Source organism: Ictalurus punctatus, chromosome 9, assembly GCF_001660625.3.
Source record: "Ictalurus punctatus breed USDA103 chromosome 9, Coco_2.0, whole genome shotgun sequence".
Classification (NCBI taxonomy): domain Eukaryota; kingdom Metazoa; phylum Chordata; class Actinopteri; order Siluriformes; family Ictaluridae; genus Ictalurus; species Ictalurus punctatus.
In genome coordinates this window covers 26,827,501-26,853,234 of record NC_030424.2, presented here as the reverse complement: position 1 = coordinate 26,853,234, position 25,734 = coordinate 26,827,501, and the positions used below count along the sequence as shown (strand labels likewise).

Below are 25,734 nucleotides of genomic sequence, written 5' to 3'. Positions count from 1 at the left end.
TTTTTTCTTTAAAAAAAAAAGAAGACAAAAAAAAAAAGAAAAAAAAAAAGCATTTTTGTCTAATCCCAAATTGCACACAATTTTTTCCCCCCTGAACGCCGAGCTCGCAAATCTCGGGATTAGAGGAGGCGAATAGGAGGTGGAGGAGGAGAAGGAGGAGGAAGACGAAAAGAGGGGAATAAAAAAAAAAAGGAAAAAAAAAGAAAAAAAAAAAAAGAAAGAAAAGTTTTGTCTCTTTAGCCGGCAGTATTGGAGCAGCTCGCGCGATTGTAGTCGTGTCGATTCTTATTACAAACGACGAGGCAGAAAATAGTGATGTATTCAGGAGGGAAATGAGGGCCTTCTGATCCTTACCCTGGGACTGTTCTGACCCTGTGCTTTATTATTATTTTATTATTTTTCCATGAGGACACGGTGAGGAAGAGCAGCTGAGGAAGATCACCTGCACGCGCGCACACACACACACACACACACACACACACAATGAGAAATCAGGAACCGGGATCCAAAAACACGGAGCTTTCTTTACTGCATCTCCAGCTTTATTTTTAAAAAAATTAATTAGTTATTAAAAAAAATATATATAAAAAAAATTCTGATTGCTCTGCGGTCTAATCCAGATGCAGACTGGGCGCATATCTGAGATCCAGGTAAGAGAGTTGCTGACTATTATCCTTGTGAGAATTATTAATCCTTATTTTGATCCAAATCACTGTGTTTATATATTTTAAAATGACTTGTTTTCATCTACAATCCAATTAAACATCATTTCTACATCTTTTATTATTATTATTATTATTATTATTATTATTATTATTATTATTATTATCATCAACTCACGCTACTGTTTAAGTTTTGGTGTTTATCCGAGTCCAACTAGATTATTATTATTATTATTTTTAAACCAATAGCTTAGAAATGAACAGTTTCTTTTCTTTTTTTTTTCTCCTCTAATAAACTCATCTTTTTTTTCCTGTCGATTTTGCTGTGTTTATTGTTCTGACCACTTTCGATTAAATGTTATATAGCATCAACTAATCAAATAAACAAATCAGCTGTGAATCCTAGCTGTAGTTGTTTAGAAAACACCAGACATGTGACATGTTGCTGTTCAACAAAACTCCAAACAAATTTAATATCGACTTATTCATAATTAATATTATATATATATATATATATATATATATATATATATATATATATATATATATATATATATATATATATATATATATATATATATATATATATATAAAATAATTTAAAGCTCTATCTGATTGGAGTCTGCACTTGTTTGAGTCTGGGGTTGTTGTTTTTTTTCTTTCTAGGAAGTCAGTGTGATTTAATGAGAAGGCTAGTTCATTTGTCACATTAGTCATGTTTTAAAGCACAGTTAATAATTATTGAACGTTATAATTATTGCGAGACACATTAGGAGGCAGATGATGACACTGGCTGTGTTTAATGTTTAATGATTGAAGTGGTGATTTTATTAAGGGGGGGGGGGGGGATCCCAGCACGGCTTCTTTTATACAGATTACACGGCCAAGGCTGCAGGAAAAAATACCCATCATATACACACACACACACAAAGTCCACTAGGACAGGGTGAGAGAGAGAGAGAGAGCGAGAGAGAGAGAGAGCGAGAGAGCGAGAGAGAGAGCTAGAGAGAGAGAGAGAGTGTGTGATCAGTTAAGTGATTATTAAGTGTGAGCTCTACACACCATTACAGTCACCGCACAGATGTAGAAGGAGAAGAGAAACAAGAAGTGTGGAGGTCTTGAGGGGGGTGTCTGAGTTTAATGTGGAGGTATCAGGGTAAGAGAGAGCTGTCAGAGCTCATTTTAGCCCATAACATGATCAGTTCCCACTCATAAATGATATATCGTCGCTAACGAAGAGAGAAAACCTTCACTGTGAGCAAAACCAGAGCCGAGGCTCAGCAAGAAGTGCTTTCTCACACCCGTTTCCCTCTGCGCCATCGACGTCAAACGACAAATAAAGACACTCGCAGCGGCGAATTCAGACCACAGCATGTCCAAGCTAAAAAAAAAAATTAAACAAATAAATAAAAAAACTTTTGCATTTAATTAATTAATTAATTAATTTGTTTATTTGTGACCACTTTTAATTTATTTTTAGTTTTAACCACATACTGTCCTTGGAACAATGCAATCTAGCTATTACTACTCCTTAAAAAAAATAAAAATAAATAAATAATAATAATTTAGTCTGCTCTCTGAACAATTTAAAAAGCCCAACTACTCCTTCACCCACGTTTGAAGAGGAGGAGGAAGAAGAGACTAAATAATCATTAAAATGTGAATAAAATGACATGAAAGTATATATATCAGCACTTAACAGTCTGGTCAAGATGAAAAATATTTTCATATTGAACACAAAACAAAAAAACTACAGTGTGCACTAGCCTAGGTGTTTTTTTGATTGTTTGTTTGTTTGTTTTTTAAAAAAAGCATTTTTTTTTTTGAACATCAGCACTGAGAATAAATAAATAAATAAATAAAGGAAATAAGAAAAGGAGTCTGCAGGAGTTTTGTTAAGAGTATGAAAGCATTTCAGGTTTTATTGATGACTGGTCATTTTAGGAATAAATAAACAATGTTCACACGATAAGACAGCAGCACGCGAAGTGAACGAGAGAGACGCGTATGAAAGCATTTTTTTTCCTTTCTTTCTTTTTTTTGTTTGTAAGTATACAATAAATATTAACAAGGTCCTTGAGAGAATGCACAAGGGTGTGAAGATGGTTAGTCGTCGCAAAGGACAAACAACAATAAATTAATTCTGATCTCAAACTGCTCCTGGAAATAGCATTTCACACGCTCTCTTTTTTCCTCCTCAAACAGTGAAATGAAATGTACATCTTAACCATTCAGTCTAAATAAAAGCACTCTAACATTCCCAGCTATGGAACATCCCAAGCTTTTTGGTAAAAACAAAACAAAACAAAAATGTAAAAAGGAAAACACAATGTGTGTTTTATTTCTTTCTTTCATTCTTTCTTCCTTTCTTTTTCTTTTTTTTTTTTTTAAATGCAACATCCCCCTTGAAGATATCCTATACATTTAAAAAGTAGTTATACATTAAGTAATAAACACTGCTCGGAATAAAAGAAGATATGCGGAAACTGTTCAGACTTATTATAGATAAAATGCTGAATTTTTTTTTTTTTGTTGTCGTCGGTTTTTTTTTTTTTGGTTTTTTTTTGAAATGCTAACATGAAACAATGTTGTGTTGTACCTCAAAATGTTCAGTCCTAATCTCCACTGGGAAATTAACACACATTCGTATGATTGAAGCTATGCGTCTGTCTGAAACAACAAACAGTAAAAGTCAGTGGATCGTCGCGGAGCTCCCTCTCCGACTCGGTTATTCAGAAAAGTTTGTTTTTAAAAACACATAAACGTACCTGTTCAGCACAATCAAAACAAAACGGAAAATAATCTAATAGTGTTGGTGAAATGTAATCTCGCGGTACTGAGAAGACCCAAAGGCGTTAGTGAATTAACACGCACCAGCCCTGGGCTGCAAACGATGACCAAACTTTCCTCTAAAGCTGGAATAAACATGAGTATGCAACGCTCATTATAATCGTAATAACGATACATTTCTCAAAAATGGTAGTAAACACTTTAGTGAGTTTTAGTGTCTGTTTGGAAATCACTGAAGGACACACTTTTCTTCTTTCTTAGCCATCTTCCCTTTGTTCTGTTCCAGAGTCCGCTCCAGGTGCTCATCCTCCTCCTCTGCCCTGCAAACACACACACACACACACACACACACACACACGGTCAGAGGTGCAAACTCCAGGAAATGACATCTACGTCTGGGACAACTCTTCCATCTTCCAGTTAGTGGAACTCTAATAACTTCTCCATCTTCTGATTCCTCACTGATCTACACACCTACATGACCTCTGAACACAAAGTGAGTGAATGTGACAACACAGCTTTTAACTAACTTTGGTGATCCAAAAGTAATGGGAAAAGCACGCCTGGGTACTTGGACGTCTTGTCCTGGGTCAGCTATCCCAGAATGCATTGCTGGGAGACACAGAGAGAAAAAGAGAGCCAAAGAGAGAGAGAGAGAGAGAGAGAGAGAGAGATGTGGACATACTCTTTTTCCTGTGCGTCGAGATCTCGGACCAGGGCGTCGCGTTTGTTGACCAGTATGACCAGCTCGTCTAGAAGCAGCTGCTCCCGATGCTTCTGGGCCTCGGTCTTCTGCCAATCTGAATTCGGAGTGAAACAAAGAGGCGCTTTAGGAAGTTAAATAAATAAATAAATAACGCAAATAAAAGCACATTAATCTAATGAACATCTTTACCTGAGAGTGGGGGGGGGGGGGGGGGGGGGGGGAAGAAAAAAAAAAAGTCTAAACAGCTTCTGGACTCAGAGAACACTCTGCCCAGTCATCATCCAAACCCCACGTAAACCTCATCACTGGACTTTGTAAACAGATTCCAACTTGCGAGAACTTGCGAGAGCAATTATAAGAAGCAGCTGCAGCTTTCATAAACTTCACAAGAACCCAACCCTTTTTTATCAGAAAAGCTAACGATTGCTCTACTGCGGTTTGGCGGGTTCATCAACTTATGAACGCGAGAGCGTCGGCAGAGAGAGGTAAACACGAAGACACCGCGTTCTGTTCAACCGCTCGACGTGAAGTTCCGACCACTCCTGAACTGATCTCGACTGGACCAAGGAATCGAGCCGCGACACGGGATAAAGAACAAAAGTCCTAAAGAATCCGATTCCCTAATCGCAGCCCCAAATTGAAATTCTTTAACATTCGTTACGTCACCACGCAGAATCTAACTACTGGCACAGGTTGGGGGGAAAAAAAGTAAAGGTTGAAAGTGTGTGCGTGTGAGAGAGGTGACCTGGTGGCCAGGTAGGCCGGGCTGCTGGTCTGAAATATCAGCCCGGCTAACAGGATCAGCCATTACTGATACGAGAGGAGATTAGAGCCTTGCTCACAGCCAACAGGACATTTGGTTACCAAGCCTATTCTTCAGCTCAATGTAAGAACATACTGTGCTGAGTATCTACTCTGCATTCACACACTTCACAGGGGGGGGGGGGGACAAAAAAAAAAAACCTGAGCCAAACCCCTATAAAAGTGCAAGACCTTGTTCTGCTCAGGACTTCTCTCACTAACACCATGTGTCATGTCAACATTTAACCGTGATCGATTTCTGCGGGGAAAAAAAAACACGACAAAAACAAAAAAAAGTGCAGGAGCGCAGGAGATAAAACAGCCGTTCGGCCTGCTCACGCGAAAATGTCAATCCTTAAAATAAGTGGACTTTATTAAAAATAAATATTTCTTGCGTGCTACGTGTGAAATTGCGGCAGCGGGGCGGTACGCGCGCGTCACGCTGAGAGCCGAGGTGGGCTCTAAAAGGTCTCCTCCGCCGCCTCATTTAGCCTTTGAAGTGAAGCACAGAGGCAAAATGAACACAGTACCAATATTTGGCGAGTTACCGGGCGCTCCAGCACCAAAGGAAAACGCTCTGCTCTTCCGTCTTTAACCTAATCAAAAGCTAATGCTGCGAGTGCTCTGCAAATATGTTAACACGGTCTTGCAGTTTCAAACTTTTCTGTGAGAGTCAAACAACGCTAGGTAGATACAGGAGTATCTGAGGGAGTCCTGTGAATTCAGCGGCGATAAAGAAGTGTGCGTTTATTAAAATCATTATTACAGGCCTCACTTGTTTGTTGTTTTTTTTAAAATAAAAGTTATTACAAATTCTCTGCCTATCTTGCTTAATTCACTCTCCCACTGCATTGGGGTTTCGGGGGGGGGGGGGGGGGGGGGGGGGGGGCGACGACGACAATGGCCACTTCATAGAGCGTGAGTGAGCTACGGCCAACAGAAAGGTTTCCAGAAAGGTAGAGTGACACAGAGAGGGCGAGAGAGAGTTAGAGAGAAAGAGTGAGTGTGTAAGTGAGGCACTATCGACTCGGTCCCACCTCCATTAACCCCCGCCCCCCCCCCCCCCCCCCCCCCCCCCCCCCCACCCCACCACCGTCATCACTCTCGGCCAAAAAGCCAAAGATGCTCCCCAGTGGCAGAGGCAGCATGCAGCTGTCAATCAAGCCTGGAGAGTCCCACCCTCCTCATTAAGAAGGTAAACAATGAAGAGGGGCGATGAGAGACATAGACGAGTGAACAAGCAGATCCGGCCCTCCCCTTCACTCTGTCCCACCTCAACCTCAGTCCCTAACCCATCACGGTCACTTAGGGAAGCTCCTGAACCCCTCCCCAAACCTAAAAAAGGAGGAAGAGGCAAACAAGTCGAAGGGGGGTGGGGTGTGGGGTGTTAATAAAAAGTGGTGTGTGCAGTCTGTTTGAGATTACTCCTCTCTCTCTCTCTCTCTCTCTCTCTGATTCTCAATTGCCCTGGGCGATCACGTCAAAACTCACATGGTCGCTGCTTATTCAGATAACCTTAACAATGCACGCCAATGGTAACCATGTGAGCCCTCAGAAGCTACACAAGAATGCACTGGCTGAAATCCCCACGACCCTCCTCCAAAGCGACATTTATTCAAGAGCGCAAACTGCTCAACGGCTCTCGCAGCTCTTCTTTTCCGAGGAGTTCCGCTTTAATATTTCCACAGAATTGAACAAATCAAGACTCGATTCTGCATTCGCTCGCTGTCTTTAATTGTGCAAAGACCGAACGTGAGATTAAACTTCAGAGTGTTCCTTTTCTTACCCCAAAAAAAAAAAACCCACAAAAAAAAAAAAAAAAAAAAAAAAAACAAAGCAAAAAAAAAAAAAAACCACGACCCAAAACAATTTCTCTCTAACAAAAACAGGAAGCATGCAACGTCGGAGGAATCCGGAGCGAAATAAGAGTGATCTTATTACAGAAGATTTGGGCTGTGCATGGATTTGAGTGGCAACGTAAGATGGCGTTGGATGGAGGCCAACTGGGGCTCAAGACAAAGCCTAACATGGCGCCTAGAACGGAGAAGTTGACAGGAAAATAGTCTGTGGAATGGCACCTTCATCTACTGCACAAACCTGTCGCCACAATAAAAGTTTCACTTCAAAAATAAATAAGTTGATAAATATAGCCGTCCGGTCTATCGTGTACGAAAAACCTACACGGCTATAATCGGTCTATAAAACTGCAAACTTACAACAACAACAAAAAAAAAGAAGAATATTTTTTGAAATGTTAAAATAATAATGAAAAAAAGAACATCATCAGCTATGTAAAAACACTGTGTCGTACCTAAAAACGTTCAGGAATTTAACGCACACTTCGCATGCTTATTAAATCCATATTGGCATTGATCAAGAAAGGTTTACATTAAAAATCCATGTTGATATTAAAACTTTATAAAAAAAAAATAAAATAAATAATAATAATAATAATAAAAAAAAAGATATACTTGTTCTCTATGTACAAAAAAAAAATGTACACAGTAGTAATAGATTATATCTGTATTTCTTTACTGCATTCTTGACACGATTCACTTCGGAACTGATCTTTACGAGTCTAATTGCTGGAGTAAAAGAAAAGGCTTCTGGTGCACGCTCACTCCAAAATAAACTTCAATTCGCTTTATTCATAATTTTGTTGTTTCACTTGGTGTTCATTCATAACCGCGAAAGTCCGGACGTCGCATTCTGGACCGAAGTCATGGCGGCTTTGCAACTCAGCCAAGAGGCTCACAATGGAGGAAATGAACAAAATGAATTAGCATTCATTCAGGAGGCTGGTGGAGTGGAGGACTGAAACATTGACAAAGAGTCCCAGGAAAGGAAAGTGTGGGGCTTTTGAAAGCAGATCTGTGCAGCACTTTACTGAAGACTGCAGCATGACTGAAACTTCCCAACATGGCAGACAGGGGCATTAGTGAGGGGGGGGGAGGACGACAACAATAACAACAACAACAACAACAACAACAGTAACAACAACCCACCACATGTTTATGTGTGAGATTGACACGTGTTCACTTACTTCATACCCATGTCTACAGCTGGAACGGCGTTAAAAATCCCGGCATGATGAACTATACAAACATTAACAGTGCCACTTTCTGGTGTGTTACAGGATTGTTTAATAAACGTCAAATGTACAAAAGGGACCACGTTAAATGTATTAACAGTGCGAGCAGGTTAGAAACGCTGGGAAAGAGGACCGTTAAAGACGAGAGAGATCCTTAAGATGGTTGTCGGACCAGTTTTTCCAGACGAAAAAAAAAGAAAAAAAAAACGAAACAAAAATTAGAATTAAAAAGGGAATCGTCGTGATTTTCTTCATCATGGTACGGCATCAGACAGAGATCGCAGCGCACCCGTGAAATGTCAGCTTTTCAATTATATATAGCAGGAAGAAGAACGGAGCACTAAAAGTAGACAAACTGTTTTAGATTGAATTTTATTGAACGCTGAAACGAGGATCATAATAAGAACAAGTAGGTAAAAATGATGTGATATATAAATATCCTTTTTTTTTTTTTTTTTGGTGAAGAGTATAAAAACACCCTACTGGAAGAAAGAAAGAAAGAAAGAAAAGAAAAAAACCCAAACCTTCACAAACACCCCTGAAATCTACACCGAAATGGAAATAAATAGATTTTTTTTTTCTCCTTGTGAATAGTGCAAAAAAAGAAGAAAAAAAAAAAAGGGGAAAAAAAAAAGGAGGAATTGTCACCCTGCCTTATCTGCAGTTCCAGTCAACTAGCAATCTTGAAAGAGTTTGCAACATCATCAAAGGCGGCCATTTGACAGGATCCTGGCACTGCACCTAATCAATCTGAGGAATACGCCGGCCCGGGCGGGTAACAAAGCTCAAATAGATTTACAAATGGGGTTGTTGGGGGGATAAGCTCCTGCACAGGATTACATATTGATTTTAAACATCTAAAAAAAAAAAAAAAAAAAAAAAAAGTGAAAAAAAAAAAAAAAAAAAGCTTATCATATAAAACCGTAACAACAACAACAACAACAAAAAAAAATAGGGGACCTATGCAGAAATCCCTTTAAGAGAGGCGCGTCCACTTTCAAATAACACGCCCCGGAGTGCACCAAGTCTGAACTGAGAAAGAGATGGAGAGAAGGAGGGGCGAGAAATGTGTGCGAGAAGGAGACAGCGAGAGAGAAAGAGAAAGAGAGCGAGTGTGTGTGTACGCATGGAAGGCAGATAAAAAGGCCAAAAAGGATCAATTTGGAGGCAGAAAAATAAGAACCATGGCATATTGTAGAAGGCCACATTCAATCCTCGGCCCTTCTTTTCGCCCTCTCCATAATGTTGCCTGCAAATCCAGAGGACCAAAGAGCGGGTTATCGTTTAGACAACATGAACACTTGCTGCGTTATTTATTTATTTATTTATTTATTTCGCAAACCTGCACATGAATCTTCTCCGCCTTGTCAATCGGATTGTGTGTGTGTGTGTGTGTCGCTTTCTCTTCCTTTCAAACCTTACTCCAACCTCTTGAAAGCTCAAGTCCTAATATTATACTGTAGATCTTTTATACATTACATATGCAACACTACACGCCACAATTCCCGTCTGCACGACGCTCCACATTTCTGAGAAAAAAAAAAGGTTTACAGAAAAGCGAGGCTCGCGGCGACACGGAAACGAACGCTCGAGTAATAGAAGAGCTAAACAACAGCGTACGGTCTCTAGAATCTTCTTGCTCGGTACGAGGTTATGTTTTCTCTGGAAAAAGGTGACTTAAGTACCATATCAGCACCTGCAGGAGACGAAGTGTCTCTGCTTTTTCCGACCTGTATATGTGTGTGTGTGTGTGCGCGTGTGTGTGTAAACACCTCAGTGGTCTCTATTACTACTGTCGTCAGCCGGCCAAGCAAATCAGAAATTACCTGTCTGCGTTGGCTGGCTGTGAAAAGACCTGTTGGAGCACCAAATAAGAAAGCGATGCACTCGCTTCCCTCACCAGCAGGTCAGAACTATCACTGCTTCGCCCAAGAAAAGAGCTGTCTCTGAATGTTAAGTGCTGAAGCTTGAGAGAGAGAGAGAGAGAGAGAGAGAGAGAGAGAGAGAGAGAGAGAGAGAGAGAGAGCGAAGACCGATAAAAGGCAACAAGTTTCCAGTCTACGGGTTGATACGGTGGGCACTGGATATGGCGTGATGTATATACATCTTTAAAAACTATACAGTCTTCTAAAAAAAATTTTATATAAATAAATAAATCCAATAATTCAGTTAGCTTCCGGGCATCACAGTCTGTTGTCAGCTAACTTGTGACCAAAACAAGTCAGCCATTCAATCATATTATACACAGGAAATAAAAACACCATGATAACTTGTTCTAAAATCGAAAGCTGAACATACCCCCCCCCCCCCCCCCAAAAAAAAAATAAAAAAAATAAAGCAGCAATCTCATTACAAATCCTCCTGCCGATGTGTAATCAACCCTGTATAAAAGTAAGCTAAAGAGGATGGCATGCACGGGGAATAAATAGGGGAAGAAGAAGAAAAAAGAAGAAGAAGAAGAAGAAAAAAAAGCATACGTCGGAGACATGGCTCTCTGCTTAGCTATGCATGTCGTCCGTCAGCCCCCTCAAACTAATTAGAATTGATTTATGATGGATCAGGTAGCTTATCAGGTGCAGAAAGAAATTACCGTGGCTAGCCGAGGGGTGCAAGGGGTCACCATCGAATAGCAAAATCAATTTGCATCGATTGCGAAAGGTTCATTTTGTGAAAGCAGGGACACAGTCAAAGGGATTAAAGTTAACCAGACAACTTTGATACAGCCTTCTTTTTTTTTTTTTTTTTTTTTCTCTCCCCCCCCCCCCCCCCCCCCCCCCCCCCCCCCCCCCCCCCCCCCCCCCCCCCCCCCCCCCCCCCCCCCCCCCCCCCCCCCCCCCCCCCCCCCCCCCCCCCCCCCTCTCTTTGCCGTCTTTTCCAGCTTGGATAACATGCACTCAGAAAAGATTATAAATATAGCGGCGATGCCTAAGGGCACATCACACAGACGCAGTATTGATGCTTACATGATATTTGCACTCAACAATAATACCGAACACACTCGGAAGATTTACTTAGTCGTATTAAATATAATGAAAATGTCATGAGGGGGGGGGGGGGGGGGGGGGGCGGGACACAAATTCAGGAGAACTCGAGTGGTCCTGTATTGTTAAAAAGGTGAGAGCAAAGCCGGAGAGAGAAGATGAGGTGAAAGAAAGACTTTTTTTTTTTTTTTTCGGTCTTTCTCTCACACAGCGTTTTTCCACACCTCCCCGACAACAACCCCCCCCCCCCCCCCCCCCCCCCCCCCCCCCCCACACACACACACACACCCCTCCCAAATCCACTCTCGCTTACCTTCAATCGCCAGCATTGCTCTTAACTCCCGGTTCAACAGCTCGAAGCGTCTCTCCAGATCATGCTCCCTCTCCCTGGGCAAGTTGTAAAAGTTCATCAATATGTTAATTACGAAATCATTAAACACTTAAAGAAACCTTTAATAAACATCGATTCGAGCACTCGCCGACACCTCGCCGCGCCACATTAATCTACTGCAAATAAGTGATACCCAAACGGGCAGCGGCGAGGGCTGGCTGTGGCGATAGGGCAGCGGGAGAAAAACAGCCGTGATTAAGAAGGGAAGGAATGCGAGAAGGGGTATCAACGGGCAAATTTAATTTCGGCTCTTTCAAACGGATTGGAAACGAGCTCATTCCGGTCCGTAATAGAATTCGTCCTTCGGAGCCTGTTCGCTGACAAAAAGAGCGAAATGAAAGGAATAGTAATAGTAATAATAATAATAATAATAATAATAATAAAGACTCTTTTAATTGAGCACTCAGAACTGCGTTCTCATTTCCGCCTCCCCGGTGATACAATATGATTAGGGCACTTCGATCTGTCATTTGCGGGAGCTTGGGAACGCTCTCCCCTCCCTCTGTGGAATTAAAAGATGACCTGGATTTACTGTGCGTCCCATTCAAAGAAAAGGACCGATTACAGGACAATTATCTTTTGTCTCATTCATTCGGAAAGGAATGTAAGAGGACATAATAGCCATTTAAAAAAACAAAAAAAAACAAAAAAAACAAAACAAAAAAAAACCTTAACCCGACATTCAAATGACAAAATCAGTTACAGCGCCGTGCCACGTTTCGCTTTCAAATAACTCTTACGTGGGTACGGGTTGATCCAATACAGCTAATGGCTGAAATAACACAAGCACTGAATTTCATTACAGCCGTGAGGGGACTGACGCGATTTCATTTTTCCGCCTGAACCGGGTAGGGGGAAGGGGGCGATGGAATAAGCCGCTGTGCCCTTCACCGGCTGACCTTCGTCCTGCACCCTAGTCCCAAGGGTCGACGATTTTGAAGTGTAGGTGTCTAAACGTGAAAGGTGGGTGTACATTGGCGGCGACGCTTCACCGTGAGACAGAGAAAATGAGAGAAAGAGAGAGGAGAAAGAAGGAACAGAGGGAGAGAGGAAGAGGCTGAAGAGGGCAAACAGGAACTCACAGCAGAGAGAGCTGATTCTGGCGCCGGATCAGAGCGTTCTTCTTATTCACCAGCGTGAACCACTCCTGCATCATGGCCTCCTCCTCCTCCTTATTCTTCCCTATAGGAGAGAACACACACACACACACACACACACACACCCACACACGTAAGCGGACATACGGCAGACGCACGGCTACTAGAGTGCATAATCCATCAGAAAACACAAAATCCTGCTACACTTTAGTTTATATTTATGTTATCTCTTTATCTAAATTATTATCCGCATCAGTAATACGTATCTTACTAACTAATAGCAGTGATGATTACGTGTTATGTCTTTAACGCTAAACGCTTTTGATAACCGAACAGGAAAGCTAATTAATCATCGAATTGAACGTACTATCCGCAGATATGGCGCACGGTGGCTTAGCGGTTAGCACGTTCGCCTCACACCTCCAGGGTCGGGGGTTCGATTCCCACCGTGACCCTGTGTGTGCGGAGTTTGCGTGTTCTCCCCGTGCTGCGGGGGTTTCCTCCGGGTACTCCGGTTTCCTCCCCCAGTCCAAAGACACGCACGGTAGGCTGATTGGCGTGTCTAAAGTGTCCGTAGTGTATGAACGGGTGTGTGATCGTGCCCTGCGATGGACTGGCACCCTGTCCAGGGTTGTACCCCGCCTTGTGCCCCATGCACAAGGGATAGGCACCTGGGATAGGCGGTGTAGCAGATGGATTCACAGATATTACACACGTGCGTACTTGCCAATCGGGAACTGCAAGAACACATGTTGTGATTAGACACTTAATAATCTTGCTGATTAATTATGGAATATAAAAAGCATAATTACACATAAGAACACATTTTTATTCCAGCGCTTTGATAGCACTTAGCAAAGATGGCGGTACTTTACGATATTGATTACTAATGATGTAATATTAAACATGTAATAATTATTATTCTGGATATCGTTCTATCTTGGCAACTCGTTCATTTATTTATTTAATTTCTGGAACACAAAAACACGGAGTTCCTCGGCCGTTTCCCCAAACCGAACCTTCCCTCTCCCCGACTCTGAAGTGCATCAAATGAGATTAGCCCGCCGACTCTTTCCCAGTCGCGCAGATCGACACGCAAGTTAGGAAGCCGGCCAGATGTGTGTTCGGCGGCAACGTATTAGACACTTCACACGATGCTGCCATTGTCAATAAGACGATGCTGGATTAGGAGGCCGGATTACAGGCGGCCTGTTTTGTTCCCACACTAGCTGGGATTAACGTGGAGACTTTGTGCTGCTTCAGAAACCACCGGCGCCAACAACCTCCAGACTGGAGATGGAATATTTCGAGTTAGGTCAATTTTCTTCTTTATTATTGGCGCCTCATCCATACACGCCGTATATTAAGCGCGCAGGAGCGAAACGGGAAACGCAAGAGGCTTCGATACACGGTGCGCACGGGGTCTAGACATACCGCGCGGGATCGACGTCGAGCGCCATATATACAAACGCACGTGGCGGCTCGCTTTCTACCCCGTGTCGACAAGTAGACGAGGCTTACACTGTCAACTCTACACAAATAGGCCCGGATGAACTATTTGCAAGAATGCGATCGTCCAAAATATACACACGTTAACAGAAAAATGACCGGACCTCCACGGAGACGTCCGGTATAACCTTTAGCCTTCGCTAAGAGCGGTTACAGGCGAATCGGTGAAGTGGGTCCGAGACACGGGACCGCCGCCGTCGCTGCCGTTCTGAGCGTTCCAGTGACGCTAAGGAGTTCTTTGAAGGACGGGATGAAAGTAACAAGAAGATGAAAGATCCCTTAAGCTTATGTAATCGCCCCCTCTACTCATTAGCTCTCTAATATCTGCGTGCGTCCGACGACATCAACAACAGAATTAGCGTCCAAACACCTTAACCCCACCTCCCTCCCCCTTCCCCTTTTGTTAACGCGCAGACTCATGCGGACAGGACCGAGTCTGGAATGACAGAGCGAGTACTGAACGGCGCAGAGTGCTGAAATGAGCTTGGATAACATTTACTGGTATTAATAAAGTCGAACGGAGGTCGGCGTCACAGGAAACGGCGCTCGTGTATCAGATATATATACGTTTTACACCACGCTTGTACGCAGATTTCGGAAAGTCTAAATTGGCGAAGGGACGAGAAGTCCAAGAGATGCGATGTCTTTTCTCTCTCTTTTTTTTTTTTTTTTTTTCCTTCCCCCAAGCAACATGTGACTAGCGGATTTGTCCGTCACATGACATCGACGGTCACAATAAGGCTCGAAGGGGAAATGATGATAAATAAATAAATAAATAAGCAAACAAACAAACACACATAGATACAAAGCAAGCTCTACACGGATGTGTGTAATTTATATTTATGTGGTTTTTTTGGGTTTTTTCTTTTTTTTTGATAACTCGGCGAGAAAAAAAAAAAAAGAGCAAGGAAAGGAAAAGTCCTGGGATTCAGGAATCAGCTCCTGGATTATCGTATTCGACTTTTAAATAGTGGGCTTGAAAAGGATAAAGCGCTCACTGACAGGCCATTGTAGCTCCAAATGAAACAAGCAAATAATAAATGGTAATATTAAGCTTGTGTGACTTTGGGAGGAAGCGGAGGATTAGGAGGCGCATCGCCGAGGACATTTCCACAGAAAGGGGTGCGTGTTTATGTGTACTTTCTCAGCTATAACAGCAGGGACGCATATCGCGTACCGGTAGCCAAGGAGACAGAAAACATTCTTCCTCAAATACGGTAGATGACGTTTAAGTTGGGACAAAAAAAACAACAACAAACAAACAAACAAAAAAAAAACCACATCACGATACTTGAAGACATTGCTACAATACATAATGTGCATCTTGAGATAGACAGACGTTTGCTAACAAGATCGCTCAGATCGTTTAATGTCTATAGCAATGAATGATCTAAAAAAAATGTAAATAAATAAAATTCCGCAACCACATCGTTTAGTAATAAAAACCCGACAGCGAATCGGCTGCGTCCAATCCGTTTGTTAGGAAAGGACCGCGATATCTCGGTAAAGTGCATCGACATCGACTGATCAGACGTCGCCATCATATCGCCACGTCGCTCGTCTCTAGTTGAAGCTCGCGGTTTTGAAAACGGCCGATGTTGAAACGGCGAACTGAACATGCGTGTGAAATATCACGGTGTACATCGGACGCTCAATATGAAGACATTTCGATGCGTCGTTTCGACGGTAAACAATCTGGTCCTCCGATCCAGTTCCATCTCCGTATAAGGGATTTTAAATGTTTACAATTCAATGATCACCTCCAACAATCTTCCGAAGTCACTGCAGTGCACCAACGTTATCAGAAATGTATACATACAAGAAATCACACACCTAGACAAAGCGAGCAGCGTATATACCTGTGTGTGTGTGTATATATATGTTTGTGTGTGTGTGTAATTATATATATATATATATATATATATATATATATATATATATATATATATATATATATATATATATATATATATATATATATATATATATATGTGTGTGTGTGTGTGTGTGTGTGTGTGTGTGTCCTGAGGGCTCGTGGCCGTGCCTGGCTGAACCAGCCTCTATAGCCAAATAAGATTAAGATAAGCATCACAGCCACTGTTACATTCACACCAGATAGCATTAATGAAATCCCCTCATAGTACACACATTCAGCTGCCTTCTCCCAGCTCTCTCTCTCTCACACACACACACACACACAGCTAAGTCCCTGCCAAGCATAGCATGTATGTATTACAGGTGTAAAGGGTCTTCAAATACATTTGGAATCCAGCTTTTTCCCCTCAGGTATGATATTTCTAATGCACAATGTCTAATGTATCCTATGCATCTCATTAGCATAAATTATCTACAACTAGAACCGGAAGCTAATTTTGTACCGAGACGTGCACCGTGTGATCTGCTGTCTTGCAAAAGTTAAACAACCGTCATTAATCTCCACAAGCCGCGAGATGAGACGGACGTAAATGGAAAATCAATTACGCGACAGTGAAAGGCCTCGCTGTTCGGATAGCTGCGAAAAAAAACAAAACAAAACAAAACAACAAAAAAAAAAACAATACAAAATAAACCAGACAAATTTGCTCATGAAAGTGCAGCTCAACAAGAGCGGAATTGTTTGGGTGTCTTTTCGTTTAATTACAAAATTTTCCCTCATTTGATTTAGATAATAATCTTTCCAATAGTATTAAGAAACAAGAACAATTACAAATTAATCCTGGATCTGGTGAGAGCGATTTCTTTACTCTGGGAAGAAAAGAAAAAAAAAAAAAGGGAAGGAGGCAAAGACGGGGGGGATGAAGGAAGACGAGGGGAACAAAACCGAAAAGAAAAGAAATACATTAAACCCTATGATCACAGCAACCTCTTCTCGTTTCTTATCCAACCATTTTCCTGTTTAATCCAATACGCAGTAATCCAATTTGTCTATCGGAGTTTTAAGGGCCAGATCTCAACTTCTGTGCAGAAAAGGCACTTTTTTTTCCCTTCTTTTTTTTCTAAAACAACTGACAATTTATTTTAAGTGTGTGTGTATGTGTGGGGGGTGAGAGTCTCGTTTTGTCTTCTCCGCCTGCGCCGAGTCTACGCTCGATTGTTCTGATGAGTTAAAGTGAGAGTGAGGAAGAAGAAAAGAAGGGGAAAAGAGAAAAGAACAAGATGATCATTGTTTTGTGCAACTGAGCAGGACCTCATTAAAAGGCCGTTAGCGAGTAACTCTGAATATGCATGAAGGTAATAAGCAGATCCTTGTTCATCAGTGCAGAGAGAGAGAGAGAGACAGAGAGAGAGAGAGAGAGAGAGAGAGAGAGAGAGAGAGAGAGAGAGAGAGAGAGCGGTAAGTACAAAAGGATTGATTTAATTACTTGGAGTGGGGCTGTGGCATGGAGAAGTCTTGTTAGCGTGAAATGAAAGGGCCGCACTAGCCTCGCGCCGGCCTGAAGGAAAGGAGTTTGGCTTTAGGCACAATACCTAATCTCGGGATAAAGCCGAGTCCATTGTGGCCCATGAGGCCCGTCGCTAGCTTCAGAATGGACACAACACATTTCTCCCTCAGTTAGGCCAAACTGGTTAAGCGCAAACCTCGTTCCCCTCCGAGCTTTTAAGTGAGCACAGAGAGCAAGAAAGCAACAAGGCATGTCATGGGCTTAGGAGGGGAAAAAAAAAAAAAAAAAAAAAAAAACGAGGAGAAAAAAAAAAAAAAAAAAAAAGAAGAAGTTAGAGCTCTTGATCTCCTCTAACAACAGAGCGAACGATAAAAATGTAGAAGAGAAGTCAATAGTGTAATCACACATTACTGCAATCGCATTATTACTGCAGCTGCAGTAGTATTAATCATAGTGCAGGTCAGTATACTAAACAAACACTCGTTTACTATACGCGCTTTATATAAACACGTAGCGTTCGTGTAAACAGTATTACGAGTACTAGCTATTAAACGGCCTGGTGCCAGGTACTCGTACTCGAGTTATCAGCATAAAGGATTAGTATAATATATAATAACTAAAATACAAATTACATTAAATAGTACAGCATCCTAATATACCATTAATATTAATACCATACTATTAGAATAAGTAGTAGTATTAGTACAAACTGTTGAATCATTAGCTGTTAGTATTAATATTAAATAAGTAGTAGTATTAGTATACTATTATACTAATTAAATACTAATTATTAGAATTTAATACAATAATAGAGTAGATAATAGTAGTGCCCAATATGCAAATTAAATAATAATTAAGTATATGGCATACTAAGTAGTATTAGTATGAATGAGTTGTCAGGTAATATGTAGTATAGTATAGTACAGTATAACAGTATACTATTATAGACTATTAGAAGTTAATAGAATAATCACATTATGATGATGAGTAAATAATAATAGTATGTGAATTATGATATATATGGCCCGTGCTACAGAATTGGTGAAAACTGCTGTACCACAACCCCAAAAAAAAAGAAAAAAAAAGAAAAAGAAAAAAAGGTTACTCCTTCTATTATTGACGGAAACCTACAATGATATTAAAAATATCAGTAAGATTAATATATATACATATAATTTATTGGATACTTTCTAAACTTTCAAGGTGGCTGTCCCGAACCCTAACCCCTTTCAGCATTCTCAGCAACTTATGAAAATTATACTGAAATCATTTCGGCTTTTTATTCCATTTATTGTTGTTTTGAAATTTTTCACTGTTGTTTATTTGTTTTTTAAAGTGAATTTTTTATTTATTTTATTTTATGCTTTCTTGGTGAATCATGAAACTTTACCTGTCCTGCATTCTCATGTCACGACTGACACAGTGTATATTTTAGTCCATTTATATAATAATAATAATAATAATAATAAAAATAATATACCAACACCCAACAAGTAATGATTCGACAGCTAGTACCAATAATATTTCTTATATTACTTATACTAGCACTGCTTAGTATGATGTGTATTAGTATCTATACTTTATTAGTGTTTAATTAGTATAATAGTAGTAGTATACGATCATTAATACTACTACTATACCTGCAATAATAACGAGTACACTATTGGTTTCTGATCGTTTTTAATTCCTATACAGTATACTACTGTTATCACTATAATCATAATTTGATTATTATTATTATTACTAGCGGTGTTTGCATTCAAACGCACTATTAGTTTTGGTACGGTAGTAGAGTATAGCAGTGCTTGTTAAACTAGTCAACACTTCCAAGCAGTACTACTCGTACAGACACGATCGTTTTCATTTACGTAGCTCGTACAGTTCTTTAGAAATAAACGACTGAGAGACCGTAATGAAACCGATAAAATAAAAGCAGAGTTATTATCAAGATATTAAAAACCGCAGAACGATCTTAAAATGTTCTCAGGATTAATATTAATATGAGTTAAGGGGTGAAATAAAAACAATGAACACTCAGTACTGTTAGTATTGTAATATAATCTGACTGTTCATAATACAGGATTGGATAATTGTCAGCCTGGGGTGCTAGCAGCTCAATGCTCAGGTGTAAATAGTAGCAGTAGTTAGAGTTAGCGGTTTAGCTAGTAGAACACTGCTATTCGTGCTCAAATGTTTCTGGTTTCAGACTGCAAGCTAGGATGAATATAGCGTACCGAGAGTGTATATTATATTAGCTAAACACTGCAATCATGGGTAGCCATCAATATAATGAAACAAACTGTGTGTCTCGGTTATAGACTTTAACCTGCATGCTCCAATTTGAGCATGAAATTTTCAAAAACAATGCCAGAATTCATCAAAAACAAACACCCACGGTAACCCGGAGTGCTCGTCCGGGCACGGCGTGTTTCTGTGATCACGTTTAACCGATGATTTACTGAAGACGGTGCGATTCCAATGGATTCTATCATGCCGACCATATCGACACTTGCTGAACACAGGTATTTAAAATCCTGAAGAAAAGCTCCAATCCGCTACACGAGCAGGATTTCAATTTGCCACCGGTATTGTTGGCCCGACGGTGCTTGCTTTGCGGCTTAAGAGAAAGAATTCATAACCATAAGCGCTCTTAAACTGTGGGGTGAGAAGCTGCCGGGATGGACAAAGTCGCTTTTAATGAGAGAAAAGTCCGCAGCTATACATACAGCGTTATCGCGCCGTCATTCATGTAATTGTTTGAAGATAGGGTTCCGTCTAATATGTCACACTTCTCTGTCTCCTTACTGCTGAGAACGCAAACAGCCACTCTGCAAACAGCCCGGATTCCCGAGCTCACGGCCAAGACGTCCCGCACTCGAGGGGTAAAACAAACAGCCACCTGATAATAGATTTCTCTCATGTTTTCCCACTGTTTAGGCAAAGACGTTCATTTCGTTCATCGTTTCACACAGCGCCCCGCACGGTTTGTACGAAAGCCGAAGCGACGTGGATTTTCGTTCGGTCTGGCAACCGTCAGTGAGCGATCGCAATATAAAATATCTGTCTGCGACCCCCTACTCTATTAAACTGCACTTAAAAAAAAAAAAAAAATCAATAAACATTATCACGGCCTGACAGACTATCGGCCAGCCGGGGCCGCACCTTTCGCCTTAATCCCTGCCCGCTATCGCACGGACTGGACAGACAGTTTACGTTACAAAACAACTATTACGCTTCTTGTCAGTCCCGCTGAAATATTAAAGTGATGAATAGTGATGGACAAACCGGGAGAAGAAATTGCACGGAAAACATGACGAGTCAGGACGGCCCTAAGGTGAAACGTTCTTTAAATAAATAAATAAATAAATAAATAAATAAATAGTCACGGAATATGACAGCATTTGCATGTTTTACTGTTTGTGTGTCATTCAAAGGTCTAAACTGGGTAATGGTAACATACTTGCCATCAGAAATACAAAAACATACAGTACATACAAAGCTAATACTTTCTGCTCAAGCCAACAGGTGAACTGAATCCCTCAGTGCATCTCAGACTTGAAATGTGCTACAAAAAAAATTAAAATCAATCAATAACCGAGTCCTTAACAAAAGCAACCCAAAATACAGGTCTCTAAAATGAGCCTCTTGGGTTTAGGGCTAAACACAGATCTCATTCTCCTGCTCTCCTTCTTATTTCGACTATCCCTATAACTTCATTCTTCGCCCCACTTTGGGGCTATATTAAACACAGAGCCTGTGCTCAAGGGCTTTTGGGGCGGGGGGAAAGCAAGACCCTTCAGGTAATTAATATTGCACGAGTGGCAGATGAGAGAGCGGTGCAAGAAAGATCACCTGGTGAAGCCCTCGGGGGGAGGAGGGAAAAAAAAAAAAAAGAAAGAGAGAGAGAGAAAAAAAAAAGGTGTTTCATTAAAAGGGTCTGAACAATAAGAAGCCAGGAACAATGCGTTTTGGCACTCGTGCTCAACAGGCTCTCCAAGTTGTGGCTCGGATAAGAATGGCAACCTATCCCGGGTTAATAATCTCATAACAAAAGCTAAAAGACATCATCCTATTAACTAGTGATCTCCAGAGCTAATGCGAGGTACTTCCCAATGCCTTTTCTAGAGAACGCTGCTGTTAAAGAGAGAGAATTCAGGTTCCACCCCCAGCAGGGGACCAGGAACTTCTTTCACCCTTTATCTCATGCTCTTGTTCGGGACCTTTCAAGTGGACTCGGAGATGTGTCAGCGATATTATTGAGCTTTAGAAGGGGGAAAGAAAAAAAAATAAAGAAAAAAATTCCCCTCTTGTATTTGGAAAATACACCATTTTGTACGAAAAGTCGTTTTGTCGAGACTGAAAGCAGAACACGTTTGCGATTTAGAGATCAATTTAATTCTCGACTCGTCCCCGGAGAGGAAAGTTTGCGACTCCTCCACCTCACCCACCCCCACCCCCACCCCCACCCCCGTGACACCGTCTCCAACTCCTTGTTGCACATTTTTTACCTTTCTCTCCCCCCACCCCCCTCCTCCTTTTCTTCCATTTTCTTCTCCTTTCTTTCTCAGAAGGAAGATTAAATGAGTGATGCTGGCTGAAAGGCTCCGAGCCGGGCCGACACAAAAAGCGCTAAAAATTCTCATTTAGTTGTCTTTATTTTGCTAGCGCCATGTGGTCCTTGAAGATGTTGAAAACATGGGAAGCGGAGGAAAGATCAGAGCCGGCTCATTAGCATCGGGACAGAATTGGAGAGGCCGTGATGTATAGCAGCCCTGCTCTAGAGCTCCAGCACGAGCGGTTGGTGGTAAGCTCTCCGTTTCATTGTGCTTTTGTCTTTCCTCTGGGTCTACCTCACAGCGGGGAGCTACACTAACCCTGGGTTACACAAGAGAATTATAAGGAATTTTCCCCCTTTTTTTTTTTTTTTTTTTTTTTAAATAACACGGAACGTACTCGAGACACTGCACGACGACGTCGACGACTCCACGCCTACGTGATGTCCGTATTCCTTCCACGCGTTTACGTTATGATCGATACACGCGAGGATCTTTTTCCTCATCTCGATTCTGACTGGTCGGAAGCCGCCGATTCATGTTCTACAAACGGCAGCTTGGACAGTAACGTCAGCCGTAATTCACATCGCGCGCTCGCTCTAACGTCATTCACGGGGACTTCTACGTCGGACGCTCCACGTAATCTAAACCTGATATTTAAAAAAAAATTATGTTGCTATTGAACAAAGAAAAAAAAAAAAAAAAAAAAGTATAACTGTTGCTATGGTGACGCCTTATATAAGGAGATGTTTATTTAACTTGAACGGAAGGAGTCTCCAGTACCAGTACGTCTTCTGCCACGTGAAAGTCTCCGGTATTTCGCGCTTTCCAGATTCTTAGGGATGAAACAAGTTGCGTTGTTTTTTTAAAAAAATAAATCTTATAAACAAAGAGAAAGATAATGTCTGTTTATAAGTGTAAGCACTAACAGAACTTGTTAGCGGACGGTCCAGAGCATGTAAATGTAACTATAAACGGATAAAAAGGATGGCCCCGCGCTTTAATAAGTAACATTTTTAAATGGTTATGCTTGGCGAATTGGTGTAAGAGGTATTTACGAGGAATAAACATTATACAGGAAAATAAATAACCTTGAGATCGAAAGAGTAGCGGTTTATTCCTTACATATCTACTATCCTTGACTGACAGGCTTCCTGACGAATATCTGACAAGTTTTTGTGCTTTTTAAATTTTTTTTAAAAATGTAAAATAGCAGCATAAGGTTTCAAATAACATCATGCCCCGCTTAATCAAACAACATGGCCGTCTAGCACGCCGTCTGTTAGCAAACAGAGCTAATCCTACACCAATAACCATGCTGTTCTGGCAGCTCCTCATCAAAAAAAACCCCCTCAGTGCCAACACTCTGCATCTCCATTTCGCGTCTGCCTTCCCTGGTTGTAGCGAAATGGATAACGGTCTAGATGGACGGGTTTATCGGGGCCGTCCCGGTGGCTGGCCCGCTATCTCGAACGATGACCCTGAAGTATGTCAACAGCTCATTTCCCCCAGAGCGGCGAGGAAGCGCCATGCAAGTCGTAATCTGTTGCCTCTTAAAGCGCTCCATTCAGACGACACATCTCAGCATCTCTCCACACTTTCGCCGACGTCGCGCTACGCCGGCTCTCGCCCGACGTGTGAAAACGCGTAATAAATAAAGAAAGAAAGAAAATTCGACACTTTCTCACTCGGTGATGGATATCAGATACGTTTGGATTGAAACTCACCCCCGAACCGTACTATTTGACAGAGGTCGTCTTATTAGAATTTATCCTAGCAAGTAATGGTAGCCGAGGGGACGGAAAAAAAAACAAAAACAAAACACACCACGATAAGAGATGCTAATAACGGGCGTCATGAGAACGGACACTTCAATATTCCAGAATAATGTTTTAAGCTCGTCTGGAATGGGTCAGATTTGGATTTTTTACTTATTTTTTTAATTTTTATTTTTTTTTTTTTAAATAGCTGACGTCGATCCTGTTGAAAACGTAACGGGATATTTACCGCAGGACGCAGGAGTTATTTCCTTTACCCCGAAATGGAAACCCCTGCAGTGCTCATTTCTCGATCTCTACTACAACCAATAAAGCTTACAAAGCGGTCAGTGCCGATAATTTGGTGGCAGGAAAATCTTCGGCTTAACGCCGTGCTGCCTTCAAAAGTGACTCGGATCACATGTTACCAAAGTGATCAACAATCGAAGCGACAATAGCTACAGCGGCGAGGGAGGGGGGGAGGGGCCGAATAAATTAATACCCGATTCCTCCAGCTTTGATGGAATTAGCCGTACTCCTTTTCTCAATGTGCCATGTGAATGTTCTTGTGTTAAATTATTTATTTTTTTTTTTCCCTTCCCCCTTTTCCCTCCATTCATCTGCGTTTTTTTTTTTTTTTGACAAGTGAGGCCACCCAGCAGAAAGCAACTGATGCAAAACCCCCGAGTAATCCCTGCGTTTATCTCTCCACCCTGGTTAGTCGGAACACAGTGGCCATTATCTGGCGGATTTGGGCAAACTTTCATTTATTTGTTGGCCTTGGGTATTCTCTTTCCCCCCAAAACTCTGGTGTCTGGGTTTAGGATCGCACCCCATACCCCCCCCCCCCCCCCCACGTCCTCCCCCAACCCCCCCCCCCCCCCCCCCCCCCCCCCCCCACGGATACCGCTATTCCAATGTAAACAGATTTGCATAGAGCCACAATGCATCCATCTGAGGCACTGATTAGTTGACAGAGGAGAGGCCTGTTGGCATGAGCGGGTGAAGGGTTGGTGCATGTAGAAAAGAGAAACTCCTCGAGGACAGGAGAAGGAAGACATGCATATGGATCGGTGTTTGCATGAGGAAAATCTCTGACGCGGCCAAATGGAACCGTTTCAGTTGGACTCTCATGAACGCTGCTGTAAACAAGTCCACCCCTGCCAACCCTTGGCTGTAATCATTACTGCTATGTGTGCTGAACGTAAAACCAAATTTCTACCATGACGACGAGATCGGTTTTTTTTTGACGTTGAACAGGACAGACGTTTACTCCTCCGGCTAAACGGATCCGCCCGATCCAGCTACGTATGCCTACCTACAGAGCCGACACGCTGGCACGACTCTCTCGGCGTCCTGATGCTCCACCCCCTTTGTAATTTCCTTCGTTAGCGCTCCTTTGATGGATTAACGCCTCGCTGGATTACCTACACTTAACTAATAGCTCTGAAAATTCACACACGTCTGCTACGGTTTCATTTCGAGGGGCGTTTAACACACGACGCGCAGTACACGGAGTAAAGAATGCGCGTCCGCGTACGGCGGACGCGGGGAGAAAAGCTCGGCGGTACCTATTTAACATAAAGAAAGCAAACCAAAGGCCAACAGAAGCAAATAGTGGTTTAGCATTAGTAAATAATGGTTAAAGCGATGGTTTCGCAAAGAAAATGACACCGATTTCTTCATAAACGTGCGTCACACGCCGTGGCTAAGCTGCGGATTCTCATCTTCAGATAATCTAGTTTGTAAAATTGTAAGGTTGGCCCATGTTTACACCACGTTTAACATCGGGGACGAGCCAGTTCTTCTACAACCGATAAAACACCAGACAGAATTTCAGATATATATTACGTGAAAGGACACTGACAGGAAGGAGACGAAGAAGACGAGGAAGACGAACAAGAGGAAGAAGAAGAAGAAGAATAGTTTGAAGAGAAAGAAGGGAATGAAGTAAAACAAGGCGGAGGAGAAGAAGAAGAAGAGGACAAAGAGGTCGAGGAAGAAGAAGAAGAG

The 25,734-nt window shown here is 41.7% G+C and overlaps 1 protein-coding gene across 4 annotated transcripts in view; it reads right to left on the bottom strand.

The window, feature by feature from the left end:
* Positions 1-2,552: 2,552 nt before the first annotated feature.
* ehbp1 (EH domain binding protein 1) overlaps positions 2,553-25,734 on the bottom strand; it is a 163,703-nt gene continuing 140,521 nt past the window's right edge. For all 4 annotated transcript variants that reach the window (XM_053682914.1, XM_053682915.1, XM_053682912.1 and 1 more), the window contains 4 exons: positions 12,505-12,604; positions 11,345-11,418; positions 4,138-4,252; positions 2,553-3,772 (listed from right to left, as the gene is read on the bottom strand). In XM_053682914.1, coding sequence (XP_053538889.1) covers positions 3,682-3,772; positions 4,138-4,252; positions 11,345-11,418; positions 12,505-12,604 — 380 coding nt within the window. In that variant the 3' untranslated portion in view covers positions 2,553-3,681. The remainder of the gene's footprint in view (positions 3,773-4,137; positions 4,253-11,344; positions 11,419-12,504; positions 12,605-25,734) is intronic.